At 45.7% G+C, this 17,500-nt stretch overlaps 2 protein-coding genes across 2 annotated transcripts in view; both read left to right on the forward strand.

Annotated features, from left to right (window-relative positions):
• nrd1b (nardilysin b (N-arginine dibasic convertase)) overlaps positions 1-12,269 on the forward strand; it is a 22,115-nt gene extending 9,846 nt beyond the window's left edge. The window contains exons 14-30 of the mRNA XM_084459188.1: positions 398-452; positions 1,005-1,109; positions 1,356-1,479; positions 2,708-2,794; positions 3,042-3,161; positions 3,619-3,670; positions 4,519-4,669; positions 5,115-5,242; positions 7,636-7,798; positions 8,019-8,050; positions 8,439-8,577; positions 9,013-9,060; positions 9,480-9,532; positions 9,987-10,070; positions 10,610-10,817; positions 11,512-11,601; positions 11,937-12,269. Coding sequence (XP_084315314.1) covers positions 398-452; positions 1,005-1,109; positions 1,356-1,479; positions 2,708-2,794; positions 3,042-3,161; positions 3,619-3,670; positions 4,519-4,669; positions 5,115-5,242; positions 7,636-7,798; positions 8,019-8,050; positions 8,439-8,577; positions 9,013-9,060; positions 9,480-9,532; positions 9,987-10,070; positions 10,610-10,817; positions 11,512-11,601; positions 11,937-12,191 — 1,894 coding nt within the window. The 3' untranslated portion in view covers positions 12,192-12,269. The remainder of the gene's footprint in view (positions 1-397; positions 453-1,004; positions 1,110-1,355; positions 1,480-2,707; positions 2,795-3,041; positions 3,162-3,618; positions 3,671-4,518; positions 4,670-5,114; positions 5,243-7,635; positions 7,799-8,018; positions 8,051-8,438; positions 8,578-9,012; positions 9,061-9,479; positions 9,533-9,986; positions 10,071-10,609; positions 10,818-11,511; positions 11,602-11,936) is intronic.
• Positions 12,270-14,134: 1,865 nt separating this feature from the next.
• axdnd1 (axonemal dynein light chain domain containing 1) overlaps positions 14,135-17,500 on the forward strand; it is a gene marked incomplete at both ends in the record, with an annotated part of 17,190 nt that continues 13,824 nt past the window's right edge. Inside the window, 6 exons of the mRNA XM_084459134.1 lie at positions 14,135-14,240; positions 14,961-15,127; positions 15,875-15,978; positions 16,374-16,467; positions 16,832-16,917; positions 17,053-17,109. Coding sequence (XP_084315260.1) covers positions 14,135-14,240; positions 14,961-15,127; positions 15,875-15,978; positions 16,374-16,467; positions 16,832-16,917; positions 17,053-17,109 — 614 coding nt within the window. The remainder of the gene's footprint in view (positions 14,241-14,960; positions 15,128-15,874; positions 15,979-16,373; positions 16,468-16,831; positions 16,918-17,052; positions 17,110-17,500) is intronic.

The raw sequence follows: 17,500 nt of genomic DNA on the forward strand, positions 1-17,500 counted from the left end.
CCAGTCCACCCCCGACTCCCTAACCCTGACCCCCTAACCCAGTCCACCCCCGACCCCCTGACCCTGACCCCCTAACCCAGTCCACCCCTGACCCCGTAACCCAGTCCACCCCTGACCCCCTAACCCAGTCCACCCCTGACCCCCTAACCCAGTCCACCCCCGACTCCCTAACCCTGACCCCCTAACCCTGACCCCCTAACCCAGTCCACCCCTGACCCCCTAACCCTGACCTCCTAACCCTGACCCCCTAACCCTGACCCCCTCACCCAGTCCACCCCTGACCCCCTAACCCAGTCCATCACGCAGTACTAAACCCAGCTGTCCTCCCGGTAGAGTCCCGACTAAATGGACATCCCTCCCTCATTGGCCGTTTGTGCTGTTGTCCGTTGTCTTCTAGGATTTATGAAGAGATTCAGAAGATCGAAGCGAATGAGTTTCACTATCAGGAGCAGGTACAGTTCTGACATTACTCTACTCAGCTCTAGGGGTGTAACGATACACTAATCTCACGATACGATACACGATATTGGGTTGACGATAACAATACGATACGATACACTAAGGGCAGGTGTGAAACGCTGCAGTAGCGCTGCTGTTCACACCAATAGTGCATTTCTCCACATTTCTACTCCAATACACTTTGTGAATTTAGAGCTTAACTGTTGTAATATCATGGAGAGGCCTAGAGACTAAATACGTGTTTGTTACCAGCGTTGCGTAGCCAGCGTTCACTGATATACAATAAACATATCACAATATTGTTTTCCCCTTGACGATACGTATTGTGACGTTTCTGTATCGCGATATATTGTGGCACGATATATTGTTACACCCCTACTAAGCTCACGTATAGATAAGATAAGATATACTTAATGTTCACAGTTGAACATGACAGGTGTATGTTGGAAAACACATTGTTTGTCACTTGACCCCTGACCCCTGATCCTTGCTGACGGCGGCGGTGACCTGAGCCTGACCCTGTGTGTGTGTGTGTGTCCTAACAGACCGATCCCATCGAGTACGTGGAGAACATCTGTGAGAACATGCAGCTCTTCCCGAAAGAGGACTTCCTGACCGGAGACCAGCTCATGTTCGAGTACGACCCACAGGTAGCGTTGACCCCTTGACCCCCGCACAGCGTAGTTAAACCTGCTAGCGCCCGCGCCCCTACGGAGGTCTGGTGAGGTCCTGAGCACACGCCCACCCTGGCGTCACCATCCTGACCACGTCAGCTCACGTTCCGTCACACCAGGGCCAATCACAACCGTGTGTGTGTGTGTGTGTGTGTGTGCGTGCACGTGCGTGTGCGTGTATTGGGGTGTGTGTGTGTGTGTCCGTCCGTCCGTCCGCTGTAGGTGATCTCCGCAGCCCTGACCCTGCTGACCCCAGAGAGGGCCAACCTGCTGCTGCTCTCCCCGGAGCATGAAGGCGGCTGCCCCCTGAAGGAGAGGTGGTTCGGTACCAGCTACAGCATGGAGGGTAGGAGCACCCGCCCATCACCACCACCTCCATCTCACCTGGACTGATACGAGCAAACAACACTATTTAACTCTCATTGTTTATTGTATTGATGTATGTATTGTCCTTTATTGTAACTTTATTCAATAATGATTTATCAATTATTGGCTTCAATAACTAGTGACTGTACCAGTGCCGGGTCCAAAGTGTTCACATGATCGGTCCTGGATTGGCGAGTTGATTTCAGGACTATTTCATCAGATCCATTGTACTGGGCTCAGGAAATCAAGCCAAGCTAGTATTGAGTGGACGTGTGATTGAAAGGGTAGTGTTACGGAGTGGACATGTGTCGGTGTAGCAGTACAGAGTGTGGAGCAGATTAAATTCCTAGTGTAAACAACAAGTCCTCTGGAAGGCAGAACGTATCTCGGCGTGTCCGGGTCACGTTCTTTCAGGTGGGTTATCTCTGCCGCCATCAGGGCGCCGCTACGCCTCTCCTGCCCGTAGAACGAACCGCTAGAACGAACCGCTATTCCAAATCCTTCATCCCTTCTGCCCTCGGCCATCTGGTGACCTCCCCGCGCTGGTCGGTGGTCTTGATGGGCTAGCGATTCACGGGAGGCTAAATAGTGCTTCCAAGGTCGTTGATTGATTCATTCTGTTGTATACTGTCGCCTTGTGCTTTTCAAGGTGCTAAGATAATCAAATGATCTGCTTTTAGCTCCTGGTGTGCATGGTCACTGTATGTGGTGACATGTTTTTATGTATGTTTATGTTTTCTGTATGCAACATCTAAATGAATTGCCCTTAGAGAAAATAATGAAGTTGTTTGAATTGAAGTACAGAGTCGACCTGTGATTGAAAGGGTAACAGTATGGAGTGGACCTGTGATTGAAAGGGTAGCAGCATGGAGTGGACATGTGATTGAAAGGGTAGCAGTACGGAGTGGACCTGTGATTGAAAGGGTAGCAGTACTGAGTGGACATGTGATTGAAAGGGTAGCAGTACGGAGTGGACATGTGATTGAAAGGGTAGCAGTACGGAGTGGACATGTGATTGAAAGGGTAGCAGTACGGAGTGGACCTGTGATTGAAAGGGTAGCGGTACGGAGTGGACATGTGATTGAAAGGGTAGCAGTATGGAGTGGACCTGTGATTGAAAGGGTAGCGGTACGGAGTGGACCTGTGATTGAAAGGGTAACAGTACGGAGTGGACATGTGATTGAGTGGCTGCTTGTCTGTCATGGCAGATATCCCTGAGGAGTGGACCCAACGCTGGACTGGAGACTTTGACCTCAACCATGACCTCCACCTACCTGCAGAGAACAAGTTCATTGGTCAGCACAGTTATCATGTGTTCACATTCAACTCTGTAGCACATTTCTGGTTTATGAACCAATATTAGCAAGCAAGTATTAGCAAGAGATTTTATGGTATCCACAACAAAAAAACGAAAAGTTTGGAAATGTCGTTGAATAACCACAGCTTAAACCGTACGTCATCCAATGTTCAGTATCTTGACGACTAGTAGCTAATTGGTGTGAGAGCCGTGATCTTCGCATATTCATCTCTTGTTTTCCACAGCTACGGATTTCACCCTGAAGACATCGGACTGTCCCGACACAGAAGTGCCCGTCAGGATCGTCAACAACGAGAGAGGATGTCTCTGGTTCAAGAAGGACAACAAGTTCAAGATCCCCAAAGGTGTGTGTGTGTGCGTGTGCGTGCGTGTTTGTGTGTGTGTGTGTGTGTGTGTGTGTGTGTGTGTGTGTGTGTGTCTGTTTATGACTGAATGATAATTTGAAAAAGGTATAAGGCGCGCACATCTGCACTAAAATCCAGGTGCTGGGCAGAGAAACGTCAGCAATGAAAAAGAGTGTCTACATCACTGGTACAGTATAGCTCCTAATTGATTTATTATTTTAACACCCTAGCGTGTGTAACGTTTGGAGGAAAGGCTCGAAACGTTACACACGCTAGGGTGTTCACCTGATAAATCAGTTGGGAGCTATACCAGTGATACAGACAATCTCTTTTTCATTGAATGTGATAATTTCTCATGTGAAGTGGCATACCTAGCACACTGAGTGATCAGGGTCTCTGGTCGACCCTTTCCTGTCATGTCAGCAGGATTTAACACTTCTGATTTCATGTTTTCCAGCTTATGTTCGCTTCAACCTCCTCTCCCCAATGATTCAGCAAAGTCCAGAGAAGTGAGTAAACACTCATATACTAATACAAACACTATACTAATACAAACACTATACTAATATATACTAATACAAACACTATACTAATATATACTAATACAAACACTATACTAATACTGTATATACTAATACTGTACAAACACTATACTAATACAAACACTATACTAATACAAACACTATACTAATATATACTAATACAAACACTATACTAATATATACTAATACAAACACTATACTAATATATACTAATACAAACACTATACTAATATATACTAATACAAACACTATACTAATATATACTAATACAAACACTATACTAATATATACTAATACAAACACTATACTAATACAAACACTATACTAATATATACTAATACAAACACTATACTAATATATACTAATACAAACACTATACTAATATATACTAATACAAACACTATAGTAATAAATACTAATAAACACTACTAATATTTACTATTACAAACACTATACTAATATATAATACAAACGCTACACTAATATATACTAATACAAACACTATACTAATATATACTAATGCAAACACTATACTAATATACTAATACAAACACTATACTAATATATACTAATACAAACACTATACTAATATACTAATACAAACACTATACTAATATATACTAATACAAACACTCAACCCCATCATGAAACTACAGTAGATATTTAAAAAAAAAAAAAGATAAGTTGCCATCACTGCTTTTATAAAGAGCTTTTTTAGACTAATATGGCTGTTGATTCTCACTGGACCAGTTTATTGTTGTAAGAGTTAAAGCCTGAGACCTGGACCTCTGTGCTGTGACCTGTGACCCCTGCAGTCTGGTTCTGTTCGACATCTTCGTGAACATCCTGGCCCACAACCTGGCGGAGCCGGCCTACGAGGCCGACGTGGCCCAGCTGGAGTACAAGCTGATCGCCGGGGAGCACGGCCTGGTCGTCAGGCTCAAGGGCTTCAACCACAAACTGCCTGTGAGGGACCATCTCTCTCACACACACACACACACACACACACACACACACTCACTCACTCACTCACTCACTCACTCACTCACTCACTCACTCACTCACTCACTCACTCACTCACTCACTCACACACTCACACACTCTCTCACACACTCACACACACACACACACACTTACACACACACACACACACACACACACACACACACACACACACACACACACACACACACACACTGTATACTGACATGGCCTTGTTAACCAGGTCGTGGTGTCATACTTCAAAAATGTCAATCTCATGGTTTGCAGATTCACGCCACACTTGATTAGGCCATGCTCCACTTGAACATGTCCTAATTTCACACAACTTGAACGTCCATCTCACGCCCCCCTGTCCTCCCCCCTGCCCCCCCGCCCCCCCCTGCCCCCTACCCCCCCCCCGCCCTCCCAGCTGCTGCTGAGCCTGATTGTGGACTACCTGGCCTCCTTCACCGCCCAGCCGGGCGTGTTCACCATGTTCGCTGAGCAGCTGAAGAAGACCTACTTCAACATCCTCATTAAGCCAGAGAGACTGGGGAAGTAGGTCTCCCTCTACCTCTCTCTCTCTCTCTCACACACACACACACACACACACACACACTCTCCCTCTACCTCTCCACCGCTGAGCTGTCCTCACCTGACTCTCTCTCTCTCACACACACACACACACACACACACACACACACACACACACACACACACACAAACAAACCAGAGAGACTGGGGAAGTAGGTCTCCCTCTACCTCTCCACCGCTGAGCTGTCCTCACCTGACTCTCTCTCTCTCTCACACACACACACACACACTCTCTCCTTCTACCTCTCCACCGCTGAGCTGTCCTCACCTGACTCTCTCTCTCTCACACACACACACACACACACACACACACACACACACACACACACTCTCTCCTTCTACCTCTCCACCGCTGAGCTGTCCTCACCTGACTCTCTCTCTCTCTCTCTCTCTCTCTCACACACACACACACACTCTCTCCTTCTACCTCTCCACCGCTGAGCTGTCCTCACCTGACTCTCTCTCTCACACACACACACACACACACACACACACACACACACACACACACACACACACACACTCTCTCTCCTTCTACCTCTCCACCGCTGAGCTGTCCTCACCTGACTCTCTCTCTCTCTCTCACACACACACACACACACACACACACACACACACACACTCTCTCCTTCTACCTCTCCACCGCTGTGCTGTCCTCACCTGACTCTCTCTCTCTCTCACACACACACAACTCCTCTATCTCTCTCCCATCTCTAGTAACTCCTCCATCTCTAGTAACTCCTCCATCTCTAGTAACTCCTCCATCTCTCTCCCATCTCTAGTAACTCCTCCATCTCTAGTAACTCCTCCATCTCTCTCCCATCTCTAGTAACTCCTCCATCTCTCTCCCATCTCTAGTAACTCCTCCATCTCTCTCCCATCTCTAGTAACTCCTCCATCTCTCTCCCATCTCTAGTAACTCCTCCATCTCTAGTAACTCCTCCATCTCTAGTAACTCCTCCATCTCTCTCCCATCTCTAGTAACTCCTCCATCTCTCTCCCATCTCTAGTAACTCCTCCATCTCTCTCCCATCTCTAGTAACTCATCCATCTCTCTCCCATCTCTAGTAACTCCTCCATCTCTAGTAACTCATCCATCTCTCTCCCATCTCTAGTAACTCCTCCATCTCTAGTAACTCGTCCATCCCTCTCCCATCTCTAGTAACTCCTCCATCTCTAGTAACTCCTCCATCTCTAGTAACTCCTCCATCTCTCTCCCATCTCTAGTAACTCCTCCATCTCTAGTAACTCCTCCATCCCTCTCCCATCTCTAGTAACTCCTCCATCTCTAGTAACTCCTCCATCTCTCTCCCATCTCTAGTAACTCCTCCATCTCTAGTAACTCCTCCATCCCTCTCCCATCTCTAGTAACTCCCCCATCTCTAGTAACTCCTCCATCTCTCTCCCATCTCTAGTAACTCATCCATCTCTCTCCCATCTCTAGTAACTCCTCCATCTCTAGTAACTCCTCCATCTCTAGTAACTCCTCCATCTCTAGTAACTCCTCCATCTCTAGTAACTCCTCCATCTCTAGTAACTCCTCCATCTCTAGTAACTCCTCCATCTCTCTCCTATCTCTAGTAACTCCTCCATCTCTAGTAACTCCTCCATCTCTCTCCCATCTCTAGTAACTCCTCCATCTCTAGTAACTCCTCCATCTCTAGTAACTCCTCCATCTCTCTCCCATCTCTAGTAACTCCTCCATCTCTAGTAACTCCTCCATCTCTAGTAACTCCTCCATCTCTAGTAACTCCTCCATCTCTAGTAACTCCTCCATCTCTAGTAACTCCTCCATCTCTCTCCTATCTCTAGTAACTCCTCCATCTCTAGTAACTCCTCCATCTCTCTCCCATCTCTAGTAACTCCTCCATCTCTAGTAACTCCTCCATCTCTAGTAACTCCTCCATCTCTCTCCCATCTCTAGTAACTCCTCCATCTCTCTCTCATCTCTAGTAACTCCTCCATCTCTAGTAACTCATCCATCTCTAGTAACTCCTCCATCTCTCTCTCATCTCTAGTAACTCCTCCATCTCTCTCCCATCTCTAGTAACTCCTCCATCTCTCTCTCATCTCTAGTAACTCCTCCATCTCTAGTAACTCCTCCATCTCTAGTAACTCCTCCATCTCTCTCCCATCTCTAGTAACTCCTCCATCTCTAGTAACTCCTCCATCTCTCTCCCATCTCTAGTAACTCATCCATCTCTAGTAACTCCTCCATCTCTCTCCCATCTCTAGTAACTCATCCATCTCTAGTAACTCCTCCATCTCTCTCCCATCTCTAGTAACTCATCCATCTCTAGTAACTCCTCCATCTCTCTCCCATCTCTAGTAACTCCTCCATCTCTCCCATCTCTCAGGGACATCCGTTTGTTGATCCTGGAGCATTGCCGCTGGTCAGTGATCCAGAAATACCAGGCCATCATGAAGGGCCTGACCGTGGACGACCTCATGACCTTTGTCAGCGGTCTTAAAGCTGAGCTGTACGTCGAGGGTCTGGTGCAGGGCAACTTCACTAGCACTGTGAGTGTGTTACACACACACACACACACACACACAAAATGACCAGAGGCTTGTACGGTTACATCTGTTTTAGGTCTGTAGGTACTACAGAATATATTTAGCTCTGTTTAACCTGCTCGTTCGTTGTTCCTGTTTCGTTGATAATAGAACAGCGTTCTGTTTCCCTCTGATAACGTTATTGTTGTTTATTGTTATTATTTATGGGCATATTCCACCACAGGAGTCCATGGAGTTCCTGCAGTATTTCATCGAGTGAGTGTCTTGTTTCCTCTTGTTCGTTGCACTTCCTCACTAAATTTCTAAGCATGTTTCTAAACCCTTCCAAACACGTCCAAATCTACCGATGATGTGCTAATCCTAATCTAAGGAATACAACTGGTGATGCAGTCTAAATACGCTATTATCTGCAACTTTTGCACTTTGGCTTAAGCACTAGATTCTGCTCTTCACTTGTTTAGAAAGGAGATGCACTTGTGAGTCGTAGTACACTGACTTTATTTTAAATCTAAACTTTATTTACACTGATTGATTTTAAATCGCTTTGGATAAAAACGTCCGCTAAATGACTGTAGCCTAGCACTTTTCAAGGTTATGTAAATGTACCAATATGGGTTGGTCTCCTTCTCTTGGAATGGACCAGTAAGCTGCAGTTCCAGCGTCTGCCAGTAGAGGTGCCTGTTTTGTTCCGGGTGGTGGAGCTGCCTCAGAACCATCACCTGTGTAAGGTCAAGTCCCTCAACAAAGGAGACGCCAACTCAGAGGTCACCGTCTACTACCAGGTAGGACCGCGACCTTTGACCCAGCGTTCCCAGGCTAGACTCGGGGTCCAGTCCACTCACATGTTAAAGAAGCGGAATTGGAAAGGGGAGTTTGAAACGGTCCATTTTGAAGGAGCCCTCTGAATTCTGCCTCTTGCTAGTTATTGTAACCACATCAACCAGGGTGAGAGGTGTGTGTGTGTGTGTGTGTGTGTGTGTGTGTGTGTGTGTGTGTGTGTGTGTGTGTGTGTGTGTGTGTGTGTGTGTGTGTGTGTGTGTGTGTGTGTGTGCGCGCGCGTGTGTGTGTGTGTGTTTAGTCTCTGTGACTCGCCTGGTTAATTAATAAAGGAATCTGAATGCTGAACGGTGAATGATTATCAAGCTATTTTGCGAATGTGATAAGTGAAAGGATGTTATGCTTTAAATGACAGTGTTCTCTGTTCTGTTGTGTTCCAGTCGGGGCTGAAGAACCTTCGGGAACACACGATGATGGAGCTACTGGTGGTGAGTGGCTGCAGCTGATCGGGCTCGACTGAGACGTTCAGTCACCCCAAACCAATCATCGCCTTAGTCTCCTTCCAGAGAGACACATCACTTCAAATGAAATAACCTCTTATGGAAGTTGAGTCAAAATGGCTACCGTTGGTTCAAGACAAAGGGCTCTTCAAATCACTTCACGCTCCACTACATCTTGAAGTTTAGAGATGGCAATTTGCTAAAATTGCAGATGTAAAAAATCACTTGCTCATGTCCCCAGTGCCAGGAAACTCTATCCCGACGTACGAGTGTCGATCCATCCCGTTCTCAAATGGTCCGGTAGTCTAGTTTTATTCATCCTGATTCCCCCGGGGGAAAATCCCTGCCCTGGTGGCTCAGAGCACTGTGGATGGGAGTTGTAGTTCTAACTGTCGTTTGGTCCTCAGATGCACATGGAGGAACCCTGCTTTGACTTCCTCCGGACCAAGGAGACCCTCGGGTGAGTAGATCCCTCTCATCAAATCACTGATCGCTTGATTTGTTTTTATCTAAGTGTCGTACATCTTTCAGCCACCATCGGCCTAGGAAACTTAGACACACTTTCAGACAGGCATTTGGTCATTTAGAATTGCTACTTTTTGCTGCTTGCAATGTTCCCTTTTTTGTTTTTGTTCTTGTTTTAATGTGTTTTTGGATTGCATATTTGATGTTTGATTTTGACTTATTACTGTAAAGCACTCTGTGCATTCATGCTGTGAAGAGCGCTATATGAATAAAGTTTACTTATTAACTTACTGTGTTCATTCAGCCCATCAGTGCAATTAAGGTTATAGGATAAAAATCATAAATATGGCTGAAATGTATCCAGTCATAAGAACGGTAGTACCAACTACATCAAAGTGTGTGTGGCTGACAGAGCTGGTTGATTTGACCTCTGACCTCGTGTCCCTCAGGTACCAGGTGTACCCCACCTGCAGAAACACCTCAGGGGTCCTGGGCTTCTCCATCACCGTGGAAACGCAGGCCTCCAAGTTCAAGTGAGATCCCCTCATTTTCATTTTTGATATTTTTGATTTTGTTAGAACACCGGGCCCTTTTTTGTTGACCAACAGTCAACGCGTTGTGTTGTAGTGTGTGGCAGGGTCAGTGACAGGTCAATGACAGGTCAATGTTTTGTCAGGGACAGCTCAGACAAGAAGGACCTTGAGATGAGGTGAGATATGTATATCTGGAATATGTAGAGAGTGGGTCGTATGCCCACCTCCCTTGTTCTCTGTAAAGCGCATTGTGTTGCCTCTGGGTATGAAATGCGCCATACAAATAAAGCTTTGATTGATTGAGATAGTAGATGAGTAGAATGAAGCAATTGACCATGAGAGGCAGTGGGTTACACAGGATTTCACAACAGCTACGGGGAAATGAGGAAAGCACAGTGTGAAAACAGCTTGTGTTTCCTCAGGAATTATTTGGGAAATGTAGTTTAATCATAACAGAACTGGAACTACTGGTATGTGATGCTGTCGCTGAGTTGTTGTGTTGTTGTGGCGTGACCTTCCGACCTCCCTCCCTCCCTCAGCGCCGACTTTGTGGAGTCGAAGATCGAGGAGTTTCTCGTGAGCTTCGGGGATATGATGACCAACCTGACGGACGAGGGCTTCAAGACGCAGGTGACCGCGCTCATCAAGCTCAAGGAGTGTGAGGACACGCACCTGGGCGAGGAGGTGGACAGGAACTGGTTCGAGGTGGTGACTCAGCAGTACGTCTTCGATAGACTCAACAAGGAGGTACGTGTTACTAGCGCTGGGTGTGATGGTGAGCCATTTATTGATTGATTTGATTGATTTTATTTATTTTTAAGACAGGGACAAGGTACAGTAGACATTTACCCTATAGAATAGGGAGAGATGCACTGTACAAGGTTATAGCTAAACAGCTAATTTCCACCCGCAGTCCCTGGGCAAATAAATATACAGTCTTAAAATAGTGGGGCAAATAGTACACAATTATTATAAGGGCTACATAAACAGTGCAAATATCAGACCTGCAAACTTGTCACCTTTTGGCTACAGTCACCTTTTTTATGTTAACCATGGTAGTTTCAGTGAATCTAGAGGGTTTTAGTTTTGTATGTCGTCACCTTTTTCACTACTCCAGAGTTTGCAGGTCTGAAATATATCATATATAAAGCATAATATGATGCCTTATTAATTGTTGTCGCTGCTGTTATCAGCTTAGGACATCTGAATATACATTATGATCCAGGCGTATGGGTCCACAGTATTACCAGCTGAATATAGAGGTTAGGCTACGTTCTCTTTGACATCAGCACCCCCTTGTGGTTGTTCCAGCGTATCGCACCATGTGGACTGATTCTGTAGTGAAAAACGAACCTCTGTGTCTAAGTTCCACTCCTCTGTGTGTGTGTGTGTGTGTGTGCGCGCGTGTGTGTGTGTGTGTGTGTGTGTGTGTGTGCTCTAGATCGAAGCCCTGAAGCTCATCACGAAGACGGAGCTGGTGTCTTGGTTCATGGAGCACAGAGACGCCAGCAGCAGGAAGCTCAGTGTTCATGTAAGCTGCTCTGCCTGACCGGCATGTGTGTGTAGGTTGACTTAGCAGCATAGAGCCAGTTATTTATAACACACAGTAACACTTGGTTATAAATACAATGCATCAATGCCCATACTTTATTCCCAGGGCTTATTCTCGTGGTGGTTGCATCACATAGTTGGGGTGACTGAGCAAGAGACTGCATGAGGGACACTGATGTCCCAGTGTTGATCTCTCTGTCTCTCTCTCTCTGTCTTTCTCTCTCTGTCTGTCTCTCTCCGTCTCTCGCTCTGTCTCTCTCTTTCTCTGTTTCTCTCTCTTTCTCTTGCTCTCTGTCTCTCTCTCTCTCTCGTCAGGTGGTGGGCTTCGGAGAGGAGGAGAACGACCCCCCCGGCCAGATGTCCTGCAGACCCTCCAGTCCTGCAGTGGGGGGAGAGGAGGGTCCCAGCCGGGCCGACCAGACCTCCTCCTCCTCCTCCTCCTACGGAGAAGTGTCCAAGCTCACCTTCCTGCCCTCCTCGCCCCTGGTCCCAGACGCCACTCTCATCACCGACATCCGCGCTTTCACCTCCTCCCTCACCCTCTACCCCTACCACAAAATCCTCAAGTAGACCCCCCCCCCCCCACACACACACACACACACACCCCCGCCACACACACACCTTCTACCCCTACCACAAAATCCTCAAGTAGACCCCCCCCCCACACACACACACACACACACACACACACCTTCTACCCCTACCACAAAATCCTCAAGTAGACCCCCCACACACACACACACACACACCCTCTACCCCTACCACAAAATCCTCAAGTAGACCCCCCCCCCCACACACACGCACTACCCCTACCACAAAGTCTTCAAGTAGACCCCCCCACACACACACACACACACACACACACACACACTACCCCTACCACAAAATCCTCAAGTAGACCCCCCCCCACACACACACACACACACTTCTACTTTCCCCTCCTCTCCTTTCTCCCTCTTTACTTGCTATCCAAGATAATAAAAGCTGGTCAGCAGCGGAGGATAGGATTGCTAATTGAAATCACCGTGTCATAAAAGCTGGAGGAGAAAAAGTCATTGGCTGAGATCTGTTCGTCTGGCCAGAGCCCCTGATTAGATGGGAAGGATTCCCGCCGCATGTTAACCAATCAGGTTTCGAGTGACCGAGGGATCGAACTAGAGAAGCCTTTCTGTCGAATCACTTCATCTATTTGCATGTTGGTCTCATAACACTGACCTGATACACCTTTAACATCTAAGATGAATCGTCTGTGTATGTCCATTAGGGTTTATACATGTACTGTACATCAAAACTGTAGGATTTTGTTGATAGAATCAATGTAATGTACATTGTCTTACGATGAGGTGGATATCTAAAATGGTGGCCAGTGTTACATTTTTAGTTGTGTTTTAACATTTGAGAGAGGACAAAGGGAAGAACTCACCATCCTTGTATACTATAGATCTATCATGTCATCCCTACTTCCTGCGTTTTAACCACTCGACTGGCTTGGTTTAATACATAGCCTGCTATTATCCACTGATATGTACAGTATGTATTTATTAAACTTGATTGTAGGGTATTTGTTTTTGTGTTGTTCTTCTCTTCAAGCATTTATGTTCTCTAGGTTAGATCAACTCATTCAGTTCCATCAATTCAGGAAATTGATAGACTGACAAAATGTCAGGCAAAGTGTAAAACTACACCCTCTACTGGTTGGGTTCGCACCCGCCCTATCTGCATGGGGGAAAATGTTGAAATAAAAAAATCGATATCAACACAAAACTTAACGACAGCATGTACCATGTTGGATAGATAAAGCAATAAACTACTAAACATATCAACTTCCATCGTAATGACGTGCGGTTTCTCACAGGTTACACCAGCTAACTAGCTAGCACCGACGGGTCCAGTCAAGTTCTATTTCTACACTTTTGTGAACATGTTAAACAAACAATTACATGTCAGAATCTTTGGGGAACCGGTGAAAGGCAAGATCTGGACATGTACTCTGATAGTTCTGACAATTTATTGCAGAACACCATTTTTCCAGACATTTTTTCGGCAGCTGATTCGTAGTCTTCATGTTGACCTGACGGGATGAATTCAGCTAAAGATGTCAGTCCAGAATGGCGGAAACGCTACATGAGCACCCTCTTCAGGCTGGTGCCAAAACGTCACCTAAGTGTTCCCTCTTGGCATTCCATACTCTTTTACGGCAGAAGTTGGTTGGTGTCCCTAGCAACAGCTCAGTGGGGGGGACAAGGAATTTGAGATGACAGGAAAACAAAGTTGACAGCAGAAATGCTTTTGATACGAACCATTTTCACGATATTTGATGGGTTTATTTTTCTCATATGAAGGTTTATATTTGTATCAACACTATCCAGCACATAGTTATTCTACAGCGGCGGTTGTTGGGTTGTTATTAGTAAGCCAGGAATAACATTGTTGCAATTCAGCTGTCGTGCTGTGTTCCGTTTTGTAAAATTTATTTTAACTATTTAACTATTTTAACTATTTAATAGTTCAGCATGTCTGCCTCCATAAGAACAAGTCCTTCACCCCCTGTCCTACCCAAGCCAGAGGGACGGAGGATGAAGTCAACTCACACTGTTGTATCAACTGGAGAAGACAGAGGTACGTGGACCCCTCGTTACAGAGGTGTCTGAATATGTGTTTGAAGGCAAGGCAAGTTTATTTATAAAGCACATTTCAGCCACAGGGCAATTCAAGGTGCTTTACATGAGACATTAAAAGCATTAAAACAAAAAGCAAGACATTATAGACATTTAAAACAAAAGGCAGGACAAATCAAAAGCATTAAAACAAAAAGCAAGTCATTATAGACATTTAAAACAAAAAGCAGGACAAATAGAATACAGGAATAAAAGTTACAGTGCAGTATACAGATATTTCTATACAGAAACATAACTCCTCTTAGAAAGCAGTGGCAAAAAGAAAAGTCTTCAGGCTTGAGATGAAGCTAACTTTACTGTAACTAGCTACCTGAGATTAGACCTGGTTAGTCCTGCTGGCTAATGTGCTTTACAGTATTGATGCTTATAACCTGCGAGGTGCAAATGAAAAATAGGGCAGTAGCCTACCAATATTTCAGATATCCAGTGTTTCATTCAATAGGCCGTCAGCATCCACCCTTCCCAGCGGTAATCGATTGATTGATTGATTGATTTTATTCATTTTTAAGACAGGGACAAGGTACAGTAGACATTTACCCTATAGAATAGGGAGAGATGCACTGTACAAGGTTATAGCTAAACAGCTAATTTCCACCCGCAGTCCCTGGGCAAATAAATATACAGTCTTAAAATAGTAATCAGCTGATTTGTTCCCACTCAGAACTCCCTGAGCTGAGAGAGAAGGGGCCAGCGCGGTCCAAGGTGCAGCTTGTCTCACTGACTGACCAGATGATACCAGACGAGCTGCTGGCTACCCTCACATCCACCATCTGCCCCCGTGTTAGACTGGGGTCACAGAGGCCAGGCAAAACCCCCCAGCACGTGAAGGTATGATCCGTCCTCTAAGTTCAGTGCATGTTTGTGTCATGTCAGATCTTTTCCAAAGCTCTCTTGTTCTTGTAATAGTAGTAGTTAGTACTTTATTGGTCCACGGGGGGAAATTGCACAAGGACAACAAAGTAACACAATCCAGACGGGATACAAATGTACAATTGAATATACAGAAATATACTGCTGTGGTGTATAGGCCTAACAGTAGGTACAGTAGGTTACTTGTCCAGATCAATATGCCTACATTGCCTGTATTGTGTGCAAGATTCAAGTGTCAAATCACATAGGTGAATATTCCATGTCCATGTGCTGCCCAGGGAGCCATTGAGCAGACTCTGGTCCATATCCAGCAGTCATGGATGCATTGAACTGTCTGTTAGGCCTTTTCCACCAAGAGGGAACCGGTTCGGTGCCGGTTCGCGAACCTAATTTGGTTCCGAGCATTTCGACCAAAAATAAATGAGTTCGGGAACCCGAAAGCTGGTTCCGAACCGGCACCACAAAATAGTAGGTTTTTCAGTGCGAACCTGTGACGAAGTCATGGGCGTGGGCTGACGTACAACGGTTCGGCTCAAAACTGGTCGAAACGCGGGCCCGTTCTCTGGACAGAACCAAGGTTCCAGGAATTTTGAAACGAACCAGTTCACGAACCAGAGTTCCTTTGGTGGAAAAGGGCTGTGATAACAGCTGGTCGAAGGAACTCCAAAATCTGTTCATCTTGTCTACCATGCTCTCCTACTGTAGGTCCATGGAGTACGACACACCGATGCTGTTTGGCATCTTCCTGCTGGACGCAACAAATACAAATACTTTCTTGAACAACCGACATCATTGACTGGAGCCGGCAGGTTTGATATCCCGTTCTTACTCACGGTTTCCAGGGTCAATATTTATCACTGATGTGGTTATGGGGGAGTGAGTAATATCACATTCCTATAGAATGATGGCTGTGGCTCAGGAGGTGGAGCGGGTCGTTCAGTGACCGCAGGGTCGGCGGTTCGAATCCCGCCTCCTCCTGTCCACGTGTAGAAGTGTCCATGGGCAAAGACACTGAACCCCAAATTGCTCCCAATGAGCAGGCTAGCACCTTGCATGGCAGCTGCCGCCATTGGTGTGTGAATGTGTGTGAATGGGTGAATGAGAGGCCATTGTGAAGCTCTTTGGAGAAAAGCGGTATATACGGTAAGGGCAGTCCATTTACCATTCACCCTGTGTGTCTGTTTTGTTTCGTTTGTTGACACAGAGACATCTCCTTCCTGTGTGACGCCATGTTGTCTCAGAGAGAGAGGTTTCCTCTCCCCGCTGTGGCTGACAGAGGCAACACCGGGATTCAGAAGGCAAGCCGAGCAGTCACACACCAGCAAACACCAAACAGCTCCACCTCAGGGCTCGAATGAGACCAACTCATTTACTAAATGTTGAGTCTTTTATGGTGTCTGCACACTGCCCCAACTAACGCCAACCAACACCAACATTGGATTGCTGTGTCATGTTCGTTGCTGACTGTTGGCGTCGGTTGGATGGATTTTGCAGCTTCATTTTAAATGTCCAACATTCTAACAACTGCCAACTGTAAAATGTTGGGTGTTGGGTGTTGGGAGTTGGTTAGCGTGGGTTGTGGCCGTGTTCAGGCACCTTTCGATAATCAACACATTGTTGTGTGAGACGGGTGTTGATTTAACACACACATCCTTCAACCAGGACATGAGTCACATGGAGAGTCTTGTCCCTGAGGAATACCACATCGTTAAGAACAGGGGGGTGCAAGCACTGGAATACCATGACGAGTGAGTTCTGCTGAGTTCTACTTGGTACTCTTATTACCCCCCTCCCTAATGAGTTCTTCTGAGTTCTACTGAGTTCTATTACCCCCCTCCCTAATGACTCATTCACCTCCCAGACTCTCCTCTCTCCGTTCTCAGTAAGTTCACAGTGCTGCTAGAGGACGATGAAAAGATGCTCAAAGTCTTCCCGTCAATGTGAGTAAAAGTGTAACATGAGAAATACAGGTGTATCCCAAAAAAAAATAATATTGTGAAAAAGTTCATTATTTTCCGTAATTTAATTCAAAAAGTGAAACTTTAATGTATTCTAGATCCATTACACAAAGTGAAATATTTCAAGCCTTTTTGTTTTAATCTGTATGATTGTACAGTATGTTCAGCATGTTCATTTATACACTTAATAACTTGGTCGGGGCTCCTTTTGCACAAATTACTGCTTCAACGTGGAGCATGGAGGCAATCAGCCTTGAAATATTTCACTACATGTATAATGAATCTATAATATATGAAAGTTTCACTTTTTGAATTAAATTACGGGGTCACACTTTACAATAAGGGTCACAAAAAACATGAGTTAACTGTTAAC

Source organism: Borostomias antarcticus (genome assembly GCF_949987555.1).
Source record: "Borostomias antarcticus genome assembly, chromosome: 26".
Lineage (NCBI taxonomy): Eukaryota > Metazoa > Chordata > Actinopteri > Stomiiformes > Stomiidae > Borostomias > Borostomias antarcticus.